This window comes from Pseudophryne corroboree, chromosome 6 (genome assembly GCF_028390025.1).
Source record: "Pseudophryne corroboree isolate aPseCor3 chromosome 6, aPseCor3.hap2, whole genome shotgun sequence".
NCBI classification, from domain to species: Eukaryota; Metazoa; Chordata; class Amphibia; order Anura; family Myobatrachidae; genus Pseudophryne; species Pseudophryne corroboree.
Window position 1 is genome coordinate 139101221 of NC_086449.1, and position 26070 is coordinate 139127290.

Below are 26070 nucleotides of genomic sequence, written 5' to 3' on the forward strand. Positions count from 1 at the left end.
AAAAAAACGGACTTTCAAAATTCGACTTTTTGAAATTCGACTTTTGTCAAATTCGACTTTTCTGCAATGATACAAGTGCTGCAATTCGACCAAAGTATATTCAATTGAAGTTTGCAAATTCGACAACAGTGCTTTTAGACAGTAAATTCGTCATTTTCAATCCGCCACACTTCCAAGGGCCAGGGGTGAAGCCCGAGGCTGTCCCCCCCCCCATCCAAGGGCTGCGGATGGGAGGCTGATAGTCTTGAGAAAAATGACAGAATATTTTTTTTCCAGTAGTACTACAAGTCCCAGCAAGCCTCCCCCGCAAGCTGGTACTTGGAGAACCACAAGTACCAGCATGCGGGAGAAAAACGGGCCCGCTGGTACCTGTAGTTCTACTGGGGAAAAAATACCCAAATAAAAACAGGAGACACACACCGTGACAGTAAAACTTTATTTCACACATGTCGACACACATACATACTTACCTATGTTGACCCGCCGACTGGCACGTCTCGTCTCCGACGATCCGGGGTACCTGTGAAAAAAATTAGACTCACCTGACCCAGGGTCCAGAGTATAATCCACGTACTTGGCAAAAAAATAAAACGACAAACCCGTGCCAGCGGACTGAAAGGGGTCCCATGTTGACACATGGGACCCCTTTCCCCGAATGCAGAGAGACCCCCCCGTGACTGCTGTCACTGAAAGGTCTCTTAAGCCAATCAGCGAGCGCAACGTCCTTGCACTCTGCTGATTGGCTGCGCTTCTGAGCTGTCAGACAGCGCATCGCAAAGCCTCTCCATTATATTCAATGGTGGGAACTTTGCGGTTAGTGGTGGGGTCACCCGCGGTCAGCGGCTGACCGCGGGTAACCCCACCGCTGACGGCAAAGTTCCCACCATTGAAAATAATGGAGGGAGCTGTGCGATGCGCTGTCTGACCTCAGACGCGCACAGCCAATCAGGTGGGCGCCACGGAAGTAGCGCTTCCTGATTGGCTGAAGGGACCTCAGTGACAGGAGTCACGTGGGGTCCCGGCACATTCGGGGAAAGGGGTCCCATGTGTCAACATGGGACCCCTTTCAGTCCGGCATGGTCGGGTATGCGTTTTCTTTTTTTACCAAGTACGTGGATTATCTCCCGGACACTGGATTGAGGTGAGTCTAATTTTTTTCACAGGTACCCCGGATCGTCGGAGACTGTGGCAGTCGGCGGGTCAACATAGGTAAGTATGTGTGTGTCGGCAGTTGTGTAATAAAGTTTTACTATCAAGGTGTGTGTCTCCTGTTTTTATTTGGGTATTTTTTTCCCAGTAGTACTACAGGTACCAGCGGGCCCGTTTTTCTCCCGCATGCTGGTACTTGTGGTTCTCCAAGTACCAGCTTGCGGGGGAGGCTTGCTGGGACTTGTAGTACTACTGGAAAAAACAATATTCTTTCACATTTCTCAAGGCTATCAGCTTCCCATCCGCAGCCCTTGGATGGGGGGGACAGCCTCGGGCTTCACCCCTGGCCCTTGGGTGGCTGGGGGGGGGGACCCCTTGATTGAAGGGGTCCCCACTCCCCCAGGGTACCCCGGCCAGGGGTGACTAGTTGGATATTTAATGCCACGGCCGCAGGGCACTGTATAAAAGTGACCCCCGGCTGTGGCATTATCTGTCCAGCTAGTGGAGCCCGATGCTGGTGTATAAAATACGGGGGACCCCTACTCTTTTTGTCCCCCGTATTTTTTGCACCAGCACCAGGCGCAGAGCCCGGTGCTGGTTTTAAAAATACGGGGGATCCCCTGTCAATTTTTCCCCCGGATTTTTAGAACCAGGACCAGCTCGAAGAGCCCGAGGCTGGTTATGCTTTGGAGGGGGGACCCCACGCCATTTTTTTCCGGGTTTTTCCCGTTTTTTTCCGTTTTTAAAAAACCGGATCAAAATCCGTTAAATCGTCCGTTTTTCGGCCGCGGGACTGTCGAATCCGTTTTTGATTGAATATGGTGAATTTCGGCACCCACTTGCCGAAATTGGACGGTCGAATTAAAAAACGGCCGATAATTTGCCGCGATTCGCCGCTAATTGCATATACCCCTAAGTGTCTTAAAACTGTCGTCGGTTATGAGTATAATTTGATTGGTGGCATTACCAACACGGGAGAGAACCACGCATAACTGGCCACGTGAGAAGACCTTGCTGCGCAAGTCCACACCGACGACATTAAAGGAATAACCTTGCGCTTTCTTTATTGTCATTCCAAAACATATACTAACGGGAAATTGTAAGCGCTTACATTGAAACGGCAATAGGCGGAATCATGGTAGAGGGGGTTGAGTGCAAGACACGTCCCAGGCTTTTCATTTAGGAAAATTTTTATTTTATTTAAGAGCAGCAACACAGTGTGCAGAAATGCGCATCGGTACGAGGGAGGGGAGCGCAAGGGAGCACCAGTCAGTGTCATGGGGTGCAGTGGTCTGAGAGAACTAATAACATCATCGCCTGCCCGTACCTGACACAGTGCTGCTGACTCGGGCGGGTGGTGGCCATTTTGTGGCTTCTGACTTCTGTATGTATATGGCATAATACAAACATTTGGTTTTACCCAATTATAAACTCAAATTTCTAAGCACTCCAGAACTCCACGACAAACATTGGAGGGTTTTCCCCCTTCATCTCCCTCCTCGCTACGCCCCTGACCAGTGGTGCTGAGAGGGAGGAGGTACTAATTAGTCAGCCAGCAACAGCCTCTTTCCTGAGCCCAGCACACATTACTGTGTGCTGGCTGGGCTGCAGTAGGTTCGGGGAGGCTGTTGCTTCTTAGCACAGCAGTCTCCACTTCCTGCAGGGCGGAGCAATCGCACTGATCAAGCCCCTTCCCTGGATCTGACTTGGCTGAGGGGCACATTGCGTCCCCCCCATCCCCCCATGCAGGTTGCCTAAAACAAGTAACTTCTAATGTTATATTTTTAAAGGGGACATGCCACAGCTCCACAAATAGACCTCTCCCCCTTTCATTACTGGAGCCTGAGAAAGCTCTCTGTGGCCCAGCCCTTGACATAGAGTTTAATAGCAGATATGTTTGCATTTGTGCCTTGGTGTGTGTGGGAAGTGTGAATGTGTTTTTCTTGAGATAAGTGTGAACAAAACCATATATTTGTCTCATACTTTGGGCTAGATACATCATCGCTTGGAAAGTGATAAAATGGAGAGTGAAAAAGTACCAGCTAATCAGCTCCTAACTGTCATGGTACAGACTATGGGGCAGATGTATTAACCTGGAGAAGGCATAAGGAAGTGATAAACCAGTTATGAGTGCAAGGTGATAAACGCACCAGCCAATCAGATCCTAACTGTTGATTTACATATTGGAGCTGATTGGCTGGTGCCTTTATCACCTTGCACATATCACTGGTTTATCACTTCCTTATGCCTTCTCCATGTTAATACATCTGCCCCACTGTTTGAAAAATGTCAGTTAGGAGCTGATTGGTTGGTACTTTTTCACTCTACATTTTATCACTTTCCAAGCGATGATGCATCTGGCCCATTACCTTTGACGGCGATACTATCTGCCTCCCTGTCATAAAACGCATTGAACAACACCTACACAATAATAATCCAATAATAATAACAGCCATTCCCACCCCCCTGGTAATGATGAGAGCTTTGTGGGGCCCCTATCCCAATGCTTCTTGAGAGACACCCCTCCGCAGCAATTATTGATTTTATGTCCCATATCAGTTCCCTGGTTCATTTTCTGAACCACATTAGTACCCTAGTTAATATTATGCCCCATAGTAGTGCCCTGGTTTATTTTATGAACCATCGTAGTTCACTAGTTTACATGATGTCACACTGTAGGGCTGCCAGTACACATTATGCCACACAGTACCCCCAATTCACATTTATGACATACAGTCTCCCCAGTTCAAATTATTCCATATTATTACAGTGCCCTTAGTTCATACTGTGCCACATTAGAGTCCCCTCCAGTTCAAATTTAGAGGATACAAGAGTTGTAATATCATGGTGAGGGTGCCTGAGAAATGTGGTGAACACATGAGAAGTAAGGTGAGGACACATGAGAAGTAAGGTGAGGACACATGAGAAGTAAGGTGAGGACACATGAGAAGTAAGGTGAGGACACATGAGAAGTAAGGTCAAGTAAAGATGAAGAGTTGATGAAGGTGAAGGTACAGGATAAGTAAGGCGAAAGCGAGAATAGATGAGTTGGTTGAAGGTGAGGATACATGATAAGTAATATGGAAGCGATAATAGATGAGGAGTTGGGTGAGGTGAGGCGACAAGATAACTAAGGTGAAGGCAAGTATTGAGGAGGAGTTGGGTGAAGGTGAGGATACATGAGTTATAAGAAGGTGAGGATGTATTAGGCATCTGGTGAAACTAAGTATACAAGAGAAGTAATGTGAAGGCAAAAGACAAGTAGTTGGATAAAGGTGAACATTTATGAGCAGTGATTTAAAGGCAAGTATGCATAAGGAATCTGATATAGATGAGGACACATGGGAAGTCAGGTGAGGCCACGGTAGATGAGGAGCAAGGAGAAGGTCAGGGCACCTGAATAATTTCTTAACAGTAAAGATACATGGGGAGAATGGTGGAGTGAACATATGAGGATTTGAATGAACTGGAGGGCATATATGGAATAGAATAAAGGTGTGGATACATGAATGGTCAGGTGAAGGCAGGAATACTTAAGGAGTCTTTTTCTTTTTCTTTTTTTATATAGGACTAATCATAGTAGGTAGCACTGTAGTGAGAACATGCAACAATTAATATCAGTTCCTGATCCATTTGCGCTTATAGCCTACGGTCCCTGACAGACAGACAGACAGACACACACACATGCCCACCAGCAATAGGACTTCTCATCCTTTACTAATATGCCCCCTAGTCACAATGATTTGTCATACTCTCCACTGATACAAATGTTGGAGATGAGACCTGCATTGCTCTTCTTCACCTTCATACCTTTCTATTAAGAAGACTTTGTACTTTTAAGATGAAGGGCCTAATTCAGACCTGATCGCAAGAGCAAAATCTTTCTCTAATGGGCAAAACCATGTGCACTGCAGGGGGGCAGATATAACATGTACAGAGAGAGTTAGATTTGGGTGAGTTATTTTGTTTCTGTGCAGGGTAAATACTGGCTGCTTTCTTTTTACACTGCAATTTAGATTTCAGTTTGGACACACCCCACCCAAATCTAAAGGTGCGCATACACTTGTCCAACATGGCCTCTTTTCACCCGATTCCGATGGATCAAGCCAAGAAATCGGGTGAAACTGGCCAAATCGCATCGGTGTTTGACATCTGATCCGATCCGATGCGCAGTCCCGTGGTGGTCGGACGTGCAGCACATTGGATATATCGGAATCACAGCCATCAGGTGCACATCGCGGCTAGTTTTTTAGCACCTGTGATATATTGCAAACGATTTCTCGGATGTTTTCACTTGAGTGGCTTTTCTCTGGACGCTCCCACCCACACAGCGCCAGCAGCAGCAGTATGTGATATATATATCGTATGCGATAAATCACATGCAAAAATGGCACATCAAGTACCAAATCGGATGGAAGCACTCCCGGGAAGCTGCCGGGGGAGTTCAAGGGAAATTGGATCCGACTTGTGCCTCAGACAAGTCGCAATAATGAATGGGGGCCTTAACTCTCTCTGCACATGTTATATCTGCACCCCCCGCACTGCGCATGGTTAAGCCCATTAGAGAAAAATTTTGCTGATGCGATCAGGTCTGAATTAGTCCCGAAATTAGGGCATATAAGTGCCATGCAGTGGCGTCACAAGGGGGGTGCGGGCCGCAACTGGGTGTCATCCTCTGAGGGGTGACACCAAAATGCCGACTCCTGCTTAGTGACAGGACCCGAGTGCGGCACATGTTACATTATGGGGGTAATTCTGAGTTGATCGCAGCAGCAATTTTGTTAGCAGTTGGGCAAAACCATGTGCACTGCAGGGGAGGCAGATATAACATGTGCAGAGAGAGTTAGATTTGGGTGTGGTGTGTTCAATCTGCAATGTAAATTGCAGTGTAAAAATAAAGCAGTCAGTATTTACCCTGCACAGAAACAAAATAACCCACCCAAATCAAATTCTCTCTGCACATGTTATATCTGCCTCCCCTGCAGTGCACATGGTTTTGCCCAACTGCTAACAAAATTCCTGCTGCGATCATCTCAGAATTACCCCCTATGTGCAGCACTTGGCTCCTGTCACTGTGTAGGAGCCGCCACTGCAGAAACAGCACTCTGCGGGAGGCAGAGCGCACCTCCCGAACCCCAAAGTGATGGAAAACGGGGTCGGAACGTGAAGCTCCCACTAAGCCACACCCACTCATGGGAAGCCACACCCCTTTTATGTCGGCTCTGCACCGGCGGGTGTTCACAACGTAAGTAACGCCTCTGGTGCCATGATCTACTTACTAGAAAGCTTATCACTGGTAACAGTGCCGAGCCATGAGGCACCTGTCTATAGTGAATTGACACCAAACATGTCTATGAATATCGGCTCAACCCTCCAAATGGCTTCTGCCAATATGTATGGACAGTACATGACGTTTTTTCCCCACAAAGTATATAAAAAGTGATAATGTTGAATAAAAATGGAAACACTTCCTTTCAGGATCACCAACTGTTCCCAGAACACATATGTGCACACAGATGGCAGTAAGGCAGCTTGCAAACAGCTTTAGGAGCATGACTTTTAAGGGGGAATGTAATAGTCTCCTTTTTTGTGACCTCAGCAATCTTCTGCTGTATATATAACAGATGCTAAATAACATGAATATCCCCAGAAAACTGTGATTTTAACTAACAAGTTGCAGCTAGCCACTATCCCTATGTTTTAATGCCAGTAATAAAGGTCGGCAGATGTTATAAGTACAAACATTGCTCAAACACACTGATAAATATAGAGGTGGCTGTAACAGGCGAGGTATCTGCTATTACAACTACTGTATCTGGCCTGTAAGGGAAAAAGTTGTAGCCCCCCTCCCCAGTAGGCCTGTGTTAGTATCAGGTTCAGTTGTAAAGGTATATGGGTGAACGAAAACTGAATAGCATTTGGCCCATCCTGGCACCCTGGTCTGTAAACATGAGGGTCATTATATATAAATGTCACTTATATATCTATTAGACATTAGTTGTGCCAGTCATCTCTAGGTTGGTGGGGAGACCAAGCTAAGCCCACCTAACATAATAACTAAGCCAATTCACGTTTTCAATTACCAATGTGGTTGGCTCCCGGTTCATATTTTACTGGCCTGTCTGGTAAGAATTAGGAGCAGCATCAGTGCTCGTTATAGAACAGAAACATTACAGGGATGCTGGTATTTTGTTTCAGCCAGTACCTAGATTTTTATGTGGCATAAGATGAAATGTGGCTATGACAACAAGCAGCCGTAAAGACTAATGCAGGCAGAGGCCCTGTTATAATCTATATCCCATATGTTAACTATAAATCAGGACGTCCCTCAGCCGATGAGGCAAACAGGACCTGATATACCTTATCCAATCACTCAGAAGACAGTGTTTGTTGCAGCCGCGGTTTGGCAGGAAAGAGACATAGAGGGGCCCGGATTAAATGGTGGAGGGCAGACAGGAAATGTATTGAACTCAAGAGACCAACACAACACAGTATGTGGAGAATATGTGTATGGTGTACACGTGTCGTGGCATTAGGAATTGTATTAGGAAAATTCTTTGAAAGTATTCAGAATGGCAATATTCTGCAAAATGCTGCCTATAGGCCGGATTCGGAGATGTACACAAATGCATTTGCAGCTGCGAACCTCTATGCAGCTGCAGTGCAAAAATATGCAAATGTTGCATCCGCCAGGATTTGAGTGGAGACGCCCACAGGCGGCTTTGCAGATCACAGCAGTCGATTGGTTGGGAAGCATGACCACTGGAGACATTGCAGCTGCATACGGGATCACAATCGTAGCCTCAAACACACCCCTAAAAGAGGTTGCGACACACCTGTATATTTGCCGCCATTCCCCCGTTACTTCCCGCAAATGGTTCCTGCCTGTCAATCACTTTGCTAATAAACCCTCTTTGTGACCGACATGACAAGACCATGCGGCACAGTGCGATTTGTGGGCACAGACCGCCGATAATCACTCAACTGCAAAAAATGGGATTTGCGTACATCTCTGAATCAGGCTGTATGGTGCAGATTTAGCAACAAGTTATATGCGTATTATCACTCATTACGAATGATAAATGGTGCTCCAGCCAATCAGCTCCTGTCATTTTTCAATTAGGAGCTGATTGACTAGAGCACCATTTATCATTCGTAACGAGCGATAACAAGAATATCACTAATTTATGTTATATTTCAAGCACCGTAGCAACAGAGAAGAGGTGATTATGTCTACATCATACTAAGGGGTCCTTTCTTTGTGTTACAGGAGGATACGTGGAACCAGAGGAACCTGGCAGAGAGGAACGAGTTCCTCGGCCTGGTGAGTTGCATGTTCTTCCCCTGACCTGCATTCATATAGCCGCTCCTGATTCATTCGCCAGCACTGTTCCCTATAGATATTGTATATACAAACACATGCAATACATTTTGGGGTAATTATATTGTTTTTCTGTGCTGCAGTTACAGTATGGAAGGAATACATACCTATTACCGGCGGTCGGGATCCTGCCTGTCATGATTACGACAGCGGGATCCTGGCCACCAGTATGCTGGTAGCGGGGCGAGCGCTAGAAAGCCCCTTGCGGGCTCGCTGTGCTTACCACGCTGCGGGCACGGTGGCTCGCTGTGCTCACCACAGGATGTATTCTCCCTCTATGGGTGTTGTGGACACCCACAGAGGGAGAAAAGCATGTCGCGCCGGTATTCCAGCAGTGGCATTTCACCACCTGTCGGGATTCCGGCGTCGGCATTGTGTTCGCCGGGATCCCGACAGGCGGTCTCGTGATTGCCTCCAGTATGGAATACACCACGTTTAGCTTGTGCCTTGTCCAAATAACAGGGAATGGGTGTGTTGCGTTTATTGCCAAGCAGTGGGCTACATATCATTGCTGAATTTATTAAAAAACATTGCCAACGTCAGTTCACTTTTATATATTGGCTTGTACAGAGCCGGCCCTAACCAATATGATGCCCTAGGCAAGATTTTGGCTGGTGCCCCCTAGCACCACCTCTAGTTCTGCCTCTGACCCTACACCCCTTTCCCAGCACCATCACACCCCACCCATAGCAGTCCTTTTTTTTGTTTTCCTACCCCCTGTAATTTAAATAAGAACAGTGTGCACATTCGGCGCACAGCCCAAAAAGGTGTGTGTTTTTGCTGGCAAGGGGTATGGCCACACAATAGTACCCCCAATTCAAATTATGTCTAATAGTAGTGCAACTTTATTCACAATTTATAATGCGATAGTGTCCCTTATTCACATGACATCACAGAGTAGTACCACTTCACCTTATATACGTTACTCCTCACAGTAGTGCCCCTCATTCACATAACATCATAATGAATTGCTCCTTATTCACATTACACCACACCATATTGCTCTTTATTCTCATTACACCACGCCATATTGCTCCTTATTCACATTACACCATACCATATTGCTCTTTAGTCACATTAGACCACACAGTAGTGCCCTTTCTATACGTTACGCCACACAGTAGAGCACCTTATACACACAATGCCACACATTGGTAATGCATTTATACACAATACCACACAGTAATGCCCCTTACACATATGACACCCACTATTAATGTCATTATAAACATAATGCGCCTTACACATTATGCCAACCTTTATTAATGCCCTTATAAACAAAATTTCCCTTACACATATTGCGCACATTGTTAATGCCCTTATACACACTATAACACACATAATGTCCCTTACACATATGCCGCACATTATTAGTGCCCTTCTACACATAATGACACACATAGTGCCCCTTACACATATGTTACACATTATTAATGTCCTTTTACACATAATGACACATATACACTGCTCAAAAAAAGAAAGGGAACACTTAAACAACACAATGTAACTCCAAGTCAATCACACTTACGTGAAATCAAACTGTCCACTTAGGAAGCAACACAACCCAATAAAGGAGTTGTTCTGCAGGTGGTGACCACAGACCACTTCTCAGCTCCTATGCTTTCTGGCTGATGTTTTGGTCACTTTTGAAAGCTGGCGGTGCTTTCACTCTAGTGGTAGCATGAGACGGAGTCTACAACCCACACAAGTGGCTCAGGTAGTGCAGTTCATCCAGGTTGGCACATCAATGCAAGCTGTGGCAAGAAGGTTTGCTGTGTCTGTCAGCGTAGTGGCCAGAGCATGGAGGCGCTACCAGGAGACAGGCCAGTACATCAGGAGACCGGAGGAGGCTGTAGGAGGGCAACAACCCAGCAACAGGACCGCTACTTCCGCCTTTGTGCAAGGAGGAACAGGAGGAGCACTGCCAGAGCCCTGCAAAATGACCTCCAGCAAGCCACAAATGTGCATGTGTCTACTCAAATGATCAGAAACAGACTCCATGAGGGTGGTATGAGGGCCCGATGTCCACAGGTGGGGGTTGTGCTTACAGCCCAACACCATGCAGGACATTTGGCATTTGCCAGAGAACACCAAGATTGGCAAATTCGCCACTGGCGCCCTGTGCTCTTCACAGATGAAAGCAGGTTCTCACTGAGCACACGTGACAGACGTGACAGAGTCTGGAGATGCCAAGGAGAACGTTCTGCTGCCTGCAACATCCTCCAGCATGACCGGTTTGGCAGTGGGTCAGTAATGGTGTGGGGTGGCATTTCTTTGGGGGGCCGCACAGCCCTCCATGTGCTCGCCAGAGGTAGCCTGACTGCCATTAGGTACCGAGATGAGATCCTCAGACCCCTTGTGAGACCATATGTTGGTGCGGTTGGCCCTGGGTTCCTCCTAATGCAAGACAGTGCTAGACCTCCTGTGGCTGGAGTGTGTCAGCAGTTCCTACAAGACGAAGGCATTGATGTTATGGACTGGCCCGCTGGTTCCCCAGACCTGAATCCAATTGAGCATATCTGGGACATCATGTCTCGCTCCATCCACCAATGCCACGTTGCACCACAGACTGTCCAGGAGTTGGCGGATGCTTTAGTCCAGGTCTGGGAGGAGATCCCTCAGGAGACCATCCGCCACCTCATCAGGAGCATGCCCAGGCATTGTAGGGAGGTCATACAGGCACGTGGAGGCCACACACACTACTGAGCCTAATTTTGACTTGTTTTAAGGACATTACATCAAAGTTGGATCAGCCTGTAGTGTGTTTTTCCACTTTCATTTTGAGTGTGACTCCAAATCCAGACCTCAATGGGTTAATAAATTTGATTTCCATTGATAATTTTTGTGTGCTTTTGTTGTCAGCACATTCAACTATGTAAAGAACAAAGTATTTAATAAGAATATTTAATTCATTCAGATCTAGGATGTGTTATTTTAGTGTTCCTTTTATTTTTTTTGAGCAGTGAAGTTCCTGGCGTGAGTCAACTGGCAGCTCTGCTAATGTCGGGCGCCTATTTATTATGAAAATGCATCTTATTGGCATTGCTATGTGGCTAGGATGCACAATCAGCTTCTTCTGATTAAAATGATATGTGGCATGCCTATATACTGTGTGCGACTGTGGCTGTATCTGCATACGAAATGCTACACACAGAATATAGGCATGCCACATATCATTTTAATCAGCAGAAGCTGCTTGTGCCCATAGGCATACCAGATGCCCTAGGCAATTGCCTACCTTGCCTATACCTAGGGCCGGCTCTGGGCTTGTATATGGCCTGCTTGTGACTGTGACTAAATGATCTGACCTTTCTAGCTTTATTCTGTGTTATTCACCTAAGGCAGGTCTGTGTTGTAACTAGAGATGTGCACTTGAAATTTTTCGGGTTTTGTGTTTTGGTTTTGGGTTCGGTTCCGCGGCCGTGTTTTGGGTTCGACCGCGTTTTGGCAAAACCTCACCGAATTTTTTTTGTCGGATTCGGGTGTGTTTTGGATTCGGGTGTTTTTTTCAAAAAACACTAAAAAACAGCTTAAATCATAGAATTTGGGGGTCATTTTGATCCCAAAGTATTATTAACCTCAAAAACCATAATTTCCACTCATTTTCAGTCTATTCTGAATACCTCACACCTCACAATATTATTTTTAGTCCTAAAATTTGCACCGAGGTCGCTGGATGACTAAGCTAAGCGACCCTAGTGGCCGACACAAACACCTGGCCCATCTAGGAGTGGCACTGCAGTGTCACGCAGGATGGCCCTTCCAAAAAACACTCCCCAAACAGCACATGGCGCAAAGAAAAAAAGAGGCGCAATGAGGTAGCTGTGTGAGTAAGATAAGCGACCCTAGTGGCCGACACAAACACCTGGCCCATCTAGGAGTGGCACTGCAGTGTCACGCAGGATGGCCCTTCCAAAAAACACTCCCCAAACAGCACATGACGCAAAGAAAAAAAGAGGCGCAATGAGGTAGCTGTGTGAGTAAGATAAGCGACCCTAGTGGCCGACACAAACACCTGGCCCATCTAGGAGTGGCACTGCAGTGTCACGCAGGATGGCCCTTCCAAAAAACACTCCCCAAACAGCACATGACGCAAAGAAAAAAAGAGGCGCAATGAGGTAGCTGTGTGAGTAAGATAAGCGACCCTAGTGGCCGACACAAACACCTGGCCCATCTAGGAGTGGCACTGCAGTGTCACGCAGGATGGCCCTTCCAAAAAACACTCCCCAAACAGCACATGACGCAAAGAAAAAAAGAGGCGCAATGAGGTTGCTGTGTGAGTAAGATAAGCGACCCTAGTGGCCGACACAAACACCTGGCCCATCTAGGAGTGGCACTGCAGTGTCACGCAGGATGGCCCTTCCAAAAAACACTCCCCAAACAGCACATGACGCAAAGAAAAAAAGAGGCGCAATGAGGTAGCTGTGTGAGTAAGATAAGCGACCCTAGTGGCCGACACAAACACCTGGCCCATCTAGGAGTGGCACTGCAGTGTCACGCAGGATGGCCCTTCCAAAAAACACTCCCCAAACAGCACATGACGCAAAGAAGAAAAAAAGAGGCGCAATGAGGTAGCTGTGTGAGTAAGATAAGCGACCCTAGTGGCCGACACAAACACCTGGCCCATCTAGGAGTGGCACTGCAGTGTCACGCAGGATGGCCCTTCCAAAAAACACTCCCCAAACAGCACATGACGCAAAGAAAAAAAGAGGTGCAATGAGGTAGCTGTGTGAGTAAGATAAGCGACCCCAGTGGCCGACACAAACACCTGGCCCATCTAGGAGTGGCACTGCAGTGTCACGCAGGATGGCCCTTCCAAAAAACACTCCCCAAACAGCACATGACGCAAATAAAAATGAAAGAAAAAAGAGGTGCAAGATGGAATTGTCCTTGGGCCCTCCCACCCACCCTTATGTTGTATAAACAGGACATGCACACTTTAACCAACCCATCATTTCAGTGACAGGGTCTGCCACACGACTGTGACTGAAATGACGGGTTGGTTTGGACCCCCACCGAAAAAGAAGCAATTAATCTCTCCTTGCACAAACTGGCTCTACAGAGGCAAGATGTCCACCTCATCATCATCCTCCGATATATCACCGTGTACATCCCGCTCCTCACAGATTATCAATTCGTCCCCACTGGAATCCACCATCTCAGCTCCCTGTGTACTTTGTGGAGGCAATTGCTGCTGGTCAATGTCTCCACGGAGGAATTGATTATAATTCATTTTAATGAACATCATCTTCTCCACATTTTCTGGAAGTAACCTCGTACGCCGATTGCTGACAAGGTGAGCGGCGGCACTAAACACTCTTTCGGAGTACACACTTGTGGGAGGGCAACTTAGGTAGAATAAAGCCAGTTTGTGCAAGGGCCTCCAAATTGCCTCTTTTTCCTGCCAGTATAAGTACGGACTGTCTGACGTGCCTACTTGGATGCGGTCACTCATATAATCCTCCACCATTCTTTCAATGGGGAGAGAATCATATGCAGTGACAGTAGACGACATGTCCGTAATCGTTGTCAGGTCCTTCAGTCCGGACCAGATGTCAGCATCAGCAGTCGCTCCAGACTGCCCTGCATCACCGCCAGCGGGTGGGCTCGGAATTCTGAGCCTTTTCCTCGCACCCCCAGTTGCGGGAGAATGTGAAGGAGGAGATGTTGACAGGTCGCGTTCCGCTTGACTTGACAATTTTGTCACCAGCAGGTCTTTGAACCCCAGCAGACTTGTGTCTGCCGGAAAGAGAGATCCAAGGTAGGTTTTAAATCTAGGATCGAGCACGGTGGCCAAAATGTAGTGCTCTGATTTCAACAGATTGACCACCCGTGAATCCTTGTTAAGCGAATTAAGGGCTCCATCCACAAGTCCCACTTGCCTAGCGGAATCGCTCCCTTTTAGCTCCTCCTTCAATGCCTCCAGCTTCTTCTGCAAAAGCCTGATGAGGGGAATGACCTGACTCAGGCTGGCAGTGTCTGAACTGACTTCACGTGTGGCAAGTTCAAAAGGTTGCAGAACCTTGCACAACGTTGAAATCATTCTCCACTGCGCTTGAGACAGGTACATTCCACCTCCTATATCGTGCTCAATTGTATAGGCTTGAATGGCCTTTTGCTGCTCCTCCAACCTCTGAAGCATATATAGGGTTGAATTCCACCTCGTTACCACTTCTTGCTTCAGATGATGGCAGGGCAGGTTCAGGCGTTTTTGGTGGTGCTCCAGTCTTCTGTACGTGGTGCCTGTACGCCGAAAGTGTCCCGCAATTCTTCTGGCCACCGACAGCATCTCTTGCACGCCCCTGTCGTTTTTTTAAAAATTCTGCACCACCAAATTCAAGGTATGTGCAAAACATGGGACGTGCTGGAATTTGCCCATATTTAATGCACACACAATATTGCTGGCGTTGTCCGATGCCACAAATCCACAGGAGAGTCCAATTGGGGTAAGCCATTCCGCGATGATCTTCCTCAGTTGCCGTAAGAGGTTTTCAGCTGTGTGCGTATTCTGGAAACCGGTGATACAAAGCGTAGCCTGCCTAGGAAAGAGTTGGCGTTTGCGAGATGCTGCTACTGGTGCCGCCGCTGCTGTTCTTGCGGCGGGAGTCCATACATCTACCCAGTGGGCTGTCACAGTCATATAGTCCTGACCCTGCCCTGCTCCACTTGTCCACATGTCCGTGGTTAAGTGGACATTGGGTACAACTGCATTTTTTAGGACACTGGTGAGTCTTTTTCTGACGTCCGTGTACATTCTCGGTATCGCCTGCCTAGAGAAGTGGAACCTAGATGGTATTTGGTAACGGGGGCACACTACCTCAAGAAATTGTCTAGTTCCCTGTGAACTAACGGCGGATACCGGACGCACGTCTAACACCAACATAGTTGTCAAGGCCTCAGTTATCCGCTTTGCAACAGGATGACTGCTGTGATATTTCATCTTCCTCGCAAAGGACTGTTGGACAGTCAATTGCTTGGTGGAAGTAGTAAAAGTGGGCTTACGACTTCCCCTCTGGGATGACCATCGACTCCCAGCAGCAACAACAGCAGCGCCAGCAGCAGTAGGCGTTACACGCAAGGATGCATCGGAGGAATCCCAGGCAGGAGAGGACTCGTCAGAATTGCCAGTGACATGGCCTGCAGGACTATTGGCATTCCTGGGGAAGGAGGAAATTGACACTGAGGGAGTTGGTGGGGTGGTTTGCGTGAGCTTGGTTACAAGAGGAAGGGATTTACTGGTCAGTGGACTGCTTCCGCTGTCGCCCAAAGTTTTTGAACTTGTCACTGACTTATTATGAATGCGCTGCAGGTGACGTATAAGGGAGGATGTTCCGAGGTGGTTAACGTCCTTACCCCTACTTATTACAGCTTGACAAAGGCAACACACGGCTTGACAAATGTTGTCCGCATTTCTGGTGAAATACTTCCACACCGAAGAGCTGATTTTTTTGGTATTTTCACCAGGCATGTCAACGGCCCTATTCCTCCCACGGACAACAGGTGTCTCCCCGGGTGCCTGACTTAAACAAACCACCTCACCATCAGAATCCTCCTTGTCAATTTCCTCCCCAGCGCCAGCAACACCCATATCCTCCTCATCCTGGTGTACTTCAACACTGACATCTTCAATCTGACTATCAGGAACTGGACTGCGGGTGCTCCTTACAGCACTTGCAGGGGGCGTGCAAATGGTGGAAGGCGCATGCTCTTCACGTCCAGTGTTGGGAAGGTCAGGCATCGCAACCGACACAATTGGACTCTCCTTGTGGATTTGGGATTTCGAAGAACGCACAGTTCTTTGCGGTGCTTTTGCCAGCTTGAGTCTTTTCATTTTTCTAGCGAGAGGCTGAGTGCTTCCATCCTCATGTGAAGCTGAACCACTAGCCATGAACATAGGCCAGGGCCTCAGCCGTTCCTTGCCACTCCGTGTGGTAAATGGCATATTGGCAAGTTTACGCTTCTCCTCCGACAATTTTATTTTAGATTTTGGAGTCCTTTTTTTACTGATATTTGGTGTTTTGGATTTTACATGCTCTGTACTATGACATTGGGCATCGGCCTTGGCAGACGACGTTGCTGGCATTTCATCGTCTCGGCCATGACTAGTGGCAGCAGCTTCAGCACGAGGTGGAAGTGGATCTTGATCTTTCCCTAATTTTGGAACCTCAACATTTTTGTTCTCCATATTTTAATAGGCACAACTAAAAGGCACCTCAGGTAAACAATGGAGATGGATGGATACTAGTATACTTATGGATGGACCAGCGACTGCCGACACAGAGGTAGCTACAGCCGTGGACTACCGTACTGTGTCTGCTGCTAATATAGACTGGATGATAATGAGATGAAATAAATATATATATATATATATATAATATCACTAGTACTGCAGCCGGACAGGTATATATATTTATTATGTAATGACTGATGACGGACCTGCTGGACACTGTCAGCTCAGCAGCACCGCAGACTGCTACAGTAAGCTACTATAGTAGTATGTATCAAGAAGAAAGAAAAAAAAAAAAACCACGGGTAGGTGGTATACAATTATGGATGGACCAGCGACTGCCGACACAGAGGTAGCTACAGCCGTGGACTACCGTACTGTGTCTGGCTGCTAATATAGACTGGATGATAATGAGATGAAATTAATATATATATATATATAATATCACTAGTACTGCAGCCGGACAGGTATATATATTTATTATGTAATGACTGATGACGGACCTGCTGGACACTGTCAGCTCAGCAGCACCGCAGACTGCTACAGTAAGCTACTATAGTAGTATGTATCAAGAAGAAAGAAAAAAAAAACACGGGTAGGTGGTATACAATTATGGATGGACCAGCGACTGCCGACACAGAGGTAGCTACAGCCGTGGACTACCGTACTGTGTCTGCTGCTAATATAGACTGGATGATAATGAGATGAAATTAATATATATATATATATATATATATATAATATCACTAGTACTGCAGCCGGACAGGTATATATATTTATTATGTAATGACTGATGACGGACCTGCTGGACACTGTCAGCTCAGCAGCACCGCAGACTGCTACAGTAAGCTACTATAGTGGTATGTATCAAGAAGAAAGAAGAAAAAAAAAACCACGGGTAGGTGGTATACAATTATGGATGGACCAGCGACTGCCGACACAGAGGTAGCTACAGCCGTGGACTACCGTACTGTGTCTGCTGCTAATATAGACTGGATGATAATGAGATGAAATTAATATATATATATATATAATATCACTAGTACTGCAGCCGGACAGGTATATATATTTATTATGTAATGACTGATGACGGACCTGCTGGACACTGTCAGCTCAGCAGCACCGCAGACTGCTACAGTAAGCTACTATAGTAGTATGTATCAAGAAGAAAGAAAAAAAAAAAAACACGGGTAGGTGGTATACAATTATGGATGGACCAGCGACTGCCGACACAGAGGTAGCTACAGCCGTGGACTACCGTACTGTGTCTGCTGCTAATATAGACTGGATGATAATGAGATGAAATTAATATATATATATATATATATAATATCACTAGTACTGCAGCCGGACAGGTATATATATTTATTATGTAATGACTGATGACGGACCTGCTGGACACTGTCAGCTCAGCAGCACCGCAGACTGCTACAGTAAGCTACTATAGTAGTATGTATCAAGAAGAAAGAAAAAAAAAAAAAAAAACACGGGTAGGTGGTATACAATTATGGATGGACCAGCGACTGCCGACACAGAGGTAGCTACAGCCGTGGACTACCGTACTGTGTCTGCTGCTAATATAGACTGGATGATAATGAGATGAAATTAATATATATATATATAATATCACTAGTACTGCAGCCGGACAGGTATATATATTTATTATGTAATGACTGATGACGGACCTGCTGGACACTGTCAGCTCAGCAGCACCGCAGACTGCTACAGTAAGCTACTATAGTAGTATGTATCAAGAAGAAAGAAAAAAAAAAAAACACGGGTAGGTGGTATACAATTATGGATGGACCAGCGACTGCCGACACAGAGGTAGCTACAGCCGTGGACTACCGTACTGTGTCTGCTGCTAATATAGACTGGATGATAATGAGATGAAATTAATATATATATATATATAATATCACTAGTACTGCAGCCGGACAGGTATATATATTTATTATGTAATGACTGATGATGGACCTGCTGGACACTGTCAGCTCAGCAGCACCGCAGACTGCTACAGTAAGCTACTATAGTAGTATGTATCAAGAAGAAAGAAAAAAAAAAAAAACACGGGTAGGTGGTATACAATTATGGATGGACCAGCGACTGCCGACACAGAGGTAGCTACAGCCGTGGACTACCGTACTGTGTCTGCTGCTAATATAGACTGGATGATAATGAGATGAAATTAATATATATATATATAATATCACTAGTACTGCAGCCGGACAGGTATATATATTTATTATGTAATGACTGATGACGGACCTGCTGGACACTGTCAGCTCAGCAGCACCGCAGACTGCTACAGTAAGCTACTATAGTAGTATGTATCAAGAAGAAAGAAAAAAAAAAACACGGGTAGGTGGTATACAATTATATATATATTATATACAATTATATATATATATATATATATATATATATATTAAACTGGTGGTGATTAATTAAACTGGTGGTCAGGTCACTGGTCACACTATCAGCAACTTGCAAGTAGTACTCCTAAGCAGACAATCACAATATATACTGGTGGTCAGTGTGGTCACAATGGCAGTGTGGCACTCTGGCAGCAAAAGTGTGCACTGTACGTTAAAATATGTACTCCTGCTCTCAGACTCTAACTGCTCCCCACTGTCTCCCCCACAAGTCAGATATACAGTCACACTATCACTTCAGCAAGTAGTAGTACTCGTCCTAATGCTCCCCAAAATTACTAAAGTAAATACTGTGTCTCTCTCTACTCTAGTCTCACTCTCTTCTCTATAAACGGAGAGGACGCCAGCCACGTCCTCTCCCTATCAATCTCAATGCACGTGTGAAAATGGCGGCGACGCGCGGCTCCTTATATAGAATCCGAGTCTCGCGATAGAATCCGAGCCTCGCGAGAATCCGACAGCGGGATGATGACGTTCGGGCGCGCTCGGGTTAACCGAGCAAGGCGGGAAGATCCGAGTCGCTCGGACCCGTGTAAAAAAACATGAAGTTCGGGCGGGTTCGGATTCCGAGGAACCGAACCCGCTCATCTCTAGTTGTAACCCAGGGAAAAGAAATGATATAACAACATACCTGAAAGGAAGCTAGCATATGACTACGTGTGCAGCCGCGTAAATCATGGCTAAGATTACAGCTGACATCTGGATGAGCCATTTACATGCATCAGCTCATTGTACAGAGTCATTCATACTGTATCCCTACTGGGATGTGACCAGTGATCTCCTCCCTGCTCCCCTGGAGCTCTGCAGGGTTCTGGTGACTGAAGGACACTGTAATCAGAGAGCAAACTAAACTATTTACTGCTTTCAGTGCTGCATTTGCCATTTCTGTACTATATGTTTAAGTGCAAAACGAGCTCTATACAGGTTTACATTCTTGGACTTGCAGTTCAACAAAGAAAGGTTTATACTTGCATTGCAGTATGTTTACTCGTTATATTTGAAGGCGATATGTTCAGTAGTTATGCATGTCTGAGCCAGTATATCAGGCCAAGTTGGTATATTCACAATTGATTGCTATTTATTTATTTGTGCTTAACTATTGTGAAAATGTGTATGGGGTTTTTTTTTTTTAGAAGATTATCTATATTTCATCCTTTTGATGTGTCTTGAATTCTTTCTGCCATATCAGTATACTGTATATTATATAAGCTTAATTCCACAAGTGGTTATCTTGTTTCTTTATCAAAACACATGTGATACTATAAATTACTGGTGGTCTATCTACCTTACCCACCACATGGATTTACTGACTCTGTTCTTCCCACCAGGTGTGGATGAGGAGCCCCCAACTGAAGATTACAATGAACGTCTGGAGAGAGAAGATTATGATGACTGTAGGAACACAGCTGACTTATTCTACATTTCTCTTATCTGTCTTATGATTTCCCTATTTCAGATCTGTCTTTCTGTACCCCCTTAAGTCTAGCCCCTTATGTAATCACAGCCTAATAGAGGGTAACCAGTATCACAGACTTATCCTTATATCTGTTGTCTTATTCCTATGCAGATGGTTACTCCAAGCGTAATAAGAAGCCCCCAAGTACTCCTGAACGTAGACCAGATCGTCCCGCCATATATGAGAAGCCTGCACCCAGTGAGAACCTTTAACTTATGTCCTTCTTACTGTATGTCCTCTTATAGGCTGTTCTTCCAAACAGACGGGCATTGCTTTGAACCACCACACCAAAGAAACATAAATTTAGATGTCATATACCAAACTTAGAACAATGCACAGGAGGAAATCCAAATCCTCTCACACTATGATAAGGAGAACCAGTCTCACTCCTCACACACCACACTGAGGAGAACCAGTCACAGTCCTCACACACCGCGCTAAGGAGATTCAGTTTCAGTACTCCCACTCCACATTGAAGAGGGACAATCTCAGCCTTCACACATCACACTGAGGAGAACCTGCCTCAGTCCTCACACACCACACTGAGGAGAACCAGTTTAGGTCCTCACACTTCACAAGAAGGAGAACCTGTCTCAGTCCTCACACACCACACAGAGGAGAACCAATCTCAGTCTTCACACACCACACTGAGGAGAGACAGTCTCAATACTCACCATGGGTGACTCCAGAGGAAAGGCTACAGCTCAGTTCAAATTCAAAATAGGGGAGCCACACCAACTGCCAGTGAGTCATTTTTAAATGGCAGTTGGTGGCAGTTGGTGTGTCTTCCCTATTTGAAATTTGAACTGACCTGCAGCCACACCTCTGGAGCCACCACTGGTCCTCACACACCACAGTGAAGAGAACCAGTCTCAGTCCTCATACATCACACTGAAGAGAACCAGTCTCAGTCCAGACACCACACTGAGAAGTACCAGTCTCAGTCCTTAAACTCGACACAGAAGATAACCAGTCTCAGAGGGGTCTATGTACTGTACTTAGCCTTGGAGAGAGATAAAGTGGCCGGAGATAAAGTACCAGCCAACCAGCTCCTAACTGTCATTTTTCAAATCCAACCTGTAACATGGTAGTTAGGAGCTGATTGGCACTTTATCTCCATCCACTTTATCTCTTTCCAAGTCTTAGTACATACATTTATGTCCTCCTACATTATACTTAAGGGGGGTACTCACGGAGCGATATTCTAAGCAATCTGACTAGATTGCTTAGAATATCGGCAGGATCGCTCCGTGTGTAGCCCCCTCGGCGATAGCGATGCGCGGCCCCGCACATCGCTATCGCCGCTGCTAGATTGGCCTGCATGCAGGCCAATCTAGCGGGTCGCTCACCTCACCCGCTGGGTGAAGTGAGCGGCCCCCCCGTCTCCCCCCGCACGCTCAGCACAGATCGCGCTGTGCTGAGCGGCAGGAGAGATGTGTGCTGAGCGGTTCGCTCAGCACGCATCTCTCCTTGATCGGCCCGTGAGTACTGGGCTTTAGGAGAACAAGTCTCAAATCCCACACTTCACACTGAGGAAAGCCATTCTGACCAATGTGAGTCATCACACACCACACTGAGGATAACCACTTCCAGTTATCACATGCCACAGTAAAGAAGGTCACATAACCCTAAAGCCCAGTACTCACGGGCCGATCAAGGAGAGATGCGTGCTGAGCGAACCGCTCAGCACACATCTCTCCTGCCGCTCAGCACAGCGCGATCTGTGCTGAGCGTGCGGGGGGAGACGGGGGGGCCGCTCACTTCACCCAGCGGGTGAGGTGAGCGACCCGCTAGATTGGCCTGCATGCAGGCCAATCTAGCAGCGGCGATAGCGATGTGCGGGGCCGCGCATCGCTATCGCCGAGGGGGCTACACACGGAGCGATCCTGCCGATATTCTAAGCAATCTAGTCAGATTGCTTAGAATATCGCTCCGTGAGTACCCCCCTTAACACATGACACAGAGGAGAACCGCTTTCAATCCTCAAACTCCATACAGAGGGGAACAACTAACTGCTAACACACCAGGCTATGCTGGCCCAGTCTTAGTCATCGTATAACACACCCAGGGCTTATACTACCACACTGAGGAGAATCACCAATGACCCTCACACAACACACATAGGAGAACCAATCATAGACGTAGTCTCCCAGCGTCTTCTCCTTGATTGTACACAGTAGTAGCATTTGCTTTATGCATACATATAGTGAATAGCTTGTTGCTTTCACACAGACTAACCTTTTAGTAATCTGTAATTCTCAGGCAAAAATTAAGGAGAATCTCCTCTTTCAACATACCACTACACCACCCGTGCTTCCCTAATCATCAATTCTTAACGATTTTCTAATAGGCCCTACACACTGTCTGACATCACTGCACGATATGAATGAGATCGTTCATATCGTGCAGTGTGGAGGCACCAGCGATGAACGATGCACGGCCCCGCGCTCATTCATCGCTGGTGCCCGTCGGCTGTGCATGCAGGCCAATATGGACGATCTCGTCCATATTTGCCTGCAGTTCTATGGAGCCATGTGACGGGGGGAGTAAAGTAACTTCACTCCCCCCGTCACTGTCCCCCTGCCGCCGGGTCGCCCGTCGGCCGAATCCGCCGTCGGGCAGCTCGGCGGCTGATCGGCCAATGTGTAGGGCCCATCAGATAACAAAGCAATATTTACAAGTTATTAGGAAGCCATGTACTACAATTAAACTTTTTTCCTTTAAGGGGGTACTCTCATTTTATTTAGCACTAAAAGTCGTATACAAAAAGGAACATTTAAAATAGCTGATGCCTTCTCTTTAACACTCTATAGCAGCTGTGATGAATAAGAACATAGAGACTTTCTTCTTGACATCTCTTTCAATCATGCCAAGAAAAACAATGATGTTGACTTGTTATTCCTATGTGGCGAGACACAGATAACATTTTATGGAATGTTCAAGAAACACAGGAGAACAGATTCAGTATGTCACGGTTTTCACTTTCGTCAGTTTGAGTGATGAGAATCTGTTTCCATAAGGAGGGCACTGTTCTCGCTATAGTATATACTACGGTATAGCTCCGATAATTGTACTTGCTCCAGATTTTGTTATCAGATGAGACCGTCATCTCATAAAGACTGGATCAGACAAATACTTTCAGTCTATAAGTTATGCCAGGAGCTGATGTTTTCTTAAATGACCCATCTGTCACCACAATTTTTTACAATTGCAAAACAAATACTAGAGATGAGCGGGTTCGGTTTTACTCGGATTTATCTTAAAAAATGGTTGTGGCTTAATATGCAGCAAAAATAATTGTATCTTCCAACCTGCCGTTGTGCCGAGAGAGCAGCCGATTAAGAAAACTATACAGATTTATCAATTGGCTTATCGATATGTCGGCCAGACTCCACAGCTTGGGTGGGCATTTAAATCTTCAATGTCAGTGTTGGCACCCAGTGTACGGGCAGTCGGTGGGTCACTCGTACACACTTGCAGATCCACGACATATCTCTCAGATACTGTACTGTATATCGGCATTGGCTGTGCTGCAGGACCAATCAGATATGTCTGTGAACGACATTGGTCACAGATATATCGGGTGTACACACCCGCCGATCCGTTTGTGATATATCAACTAGTTGTACCCAGCATAACAGTGTATTTTTTCAAGGTATTCTCAGCAATAACGAGTACCACCTAGGGATTTGTGTTGTGTTGGTCGATTAAAACACCTGTACTCCAGCTAGATGACCTGGAAAAGATGCACTGATAGGGTTCCATGAGGTCTGGGTTTGATAAACACTATTTAAGATACAAAAGAAATCTTAATAATTTTTTTTTAAATAGCAACACTTACAAAGTAATCTGGGCTAGATAATGTTTAACCGTGTTTTTTTAGTAACAAAAAAAACATCACATTTGTGAATTTTGTCCGATAGGCTCTATATTGCAACGTTGCTCCAGCAGAGCGGTGACACTGATATCTGAGGGAAACACTCCAAAATCACCAGAGACTTACATATTACAACTATAATGCTCTATTTTAGATGGTCTGGTGACCATAAAAACTCATTGGCTGACAAGGGGAAGTTGTCGGGGGTAAGGGGGTGGGCTAGTTTGTTGTAGATCTTTGTCCTTTCTTCTGTGAGTTTACATACTGTGCACAGTCCTTCACAATAATACAGCATTCTTGTTTCCTATCCAAAGTAAGTTCATTGAAAGATTTTTATGGCTTATCAGTTGTTCTTATAAGGCTTTCCATTACTATCTAAATATGTTAAGAATGTAACACAAGCCAGTCTTGGCTTAAATTCACAAACAGAAATGTCCCATTTGTGCAGGGAGTACTGGATGCATGCTTATATTCTCTTGACACTTGTTCTGGTTAGAATGTGAAGGACCTCAGTGGCTTGGCCCGTCACCCAGCCCCTTCTGGCTATAATGCTCCTTCCAACTTCTCCATAAAACTACATTCCTAAATGGCAAGACCATACAGTTGATCAATCCTAATCGATAAAGAGGATTTTATACATCTTCTGAGGAAATTAAATAATGCTCCCACACAATTGATGTGATGGGGCTTTATTAATACAGTTGGACGATGATGGCCTCCCCATCTTGTACAGTGTACGCAGTCATGATATATCGTTGAATCATATCGGACCATCGCTAGATGGTCTTGTCTTTCAATTGTATACCCGGCTTAAGGCATCAGATCATGAAGAAGAGTATTTGCATGTCTTATTATAACTTGGAGAATATAAATAATATAAATGTGATAGAACATAACAATGAACATCTCCTTTGACCTCGTGGATTGTGTCTCTTTAGAGAAGCCGGTTGTCATAACACCCCCACCAGCTCCTGAGTATCCAGGACCTATACCAGGATTTAATTATGATGACTGTAAGTACCATAGGGTGATTGTCTATAAATGGGGGAGGGTTCTAGCATTTTTCTAAAAGTGATTTTGATGGAACATATGATTACCCTTTTATACGTCATTTCTGTAAGAAAGTATTTTGTAGGATGTAAAAATGTCCTTTTTTTATTGTTAATTTAAAAAATAAATAAGTAAAAATAAGAATTTACTTACCGATAATTCTATTTCTCGTAGTCCGTAGTGGATGCTGGGGACTCCGTAAGGACCATGGGGAATAGCGGCTCCGCAGGAGACTGGGCACAAAAGTAAAGCTTTAGAACTACCTGGTGTGCACTGGCTCCTCCCCCTATGACCCTCCTCCAAGCCTCAGTTAGGATACTGTGCCCGGACGAGCGTACACAATAAGGAAGGATTTTGAATCCCGGGTAAGACTCATACCAGCCACACCAATCACACCGTATAACTCGTGATCTAAACCCAGTTAACAGCATGATAACAGAGGAGCCTCTAGAAAAGATGGCTCACTACAGCAATAACCCGATTTTTTGGTAACAA

General features: G+C 45.8%; 1 protein-coding gene across 2 annotated transcripts in view; it reads left to right on the forward strand.

The window, feature by feature from the left end:
* The window catches only part of AEBP1 (AE binding protein 1), a 60155-nt gene that overhangs the window by 6482 nt on the left and 27603 nt on the right, over nucleotides 1-26070 (forward strand). For both annotated transcript variants that reach the window (XM_063931904.1, XM_063931903.1), the window contains exons 4-7: nucleotides 8420-8473; nucleotides 20521-20586; nucleotides 20760-20846; nucleotides 25464-25538. In XM_063931904.1, coding sequence (XP_063787974.1) covers nucleotides 8420-8473; nucleotides 20521-20586; nucleotides 20760-20846; nucleotides 25464-25538 — 282 coding nt within the window. The remainder of the gene's footprint in view (nucleotides 1-8419; nucleotides 8474-20520; nucleotides 20587-20759; nucleotides 20847-25463; nucleotides 25539-26070) is intronic.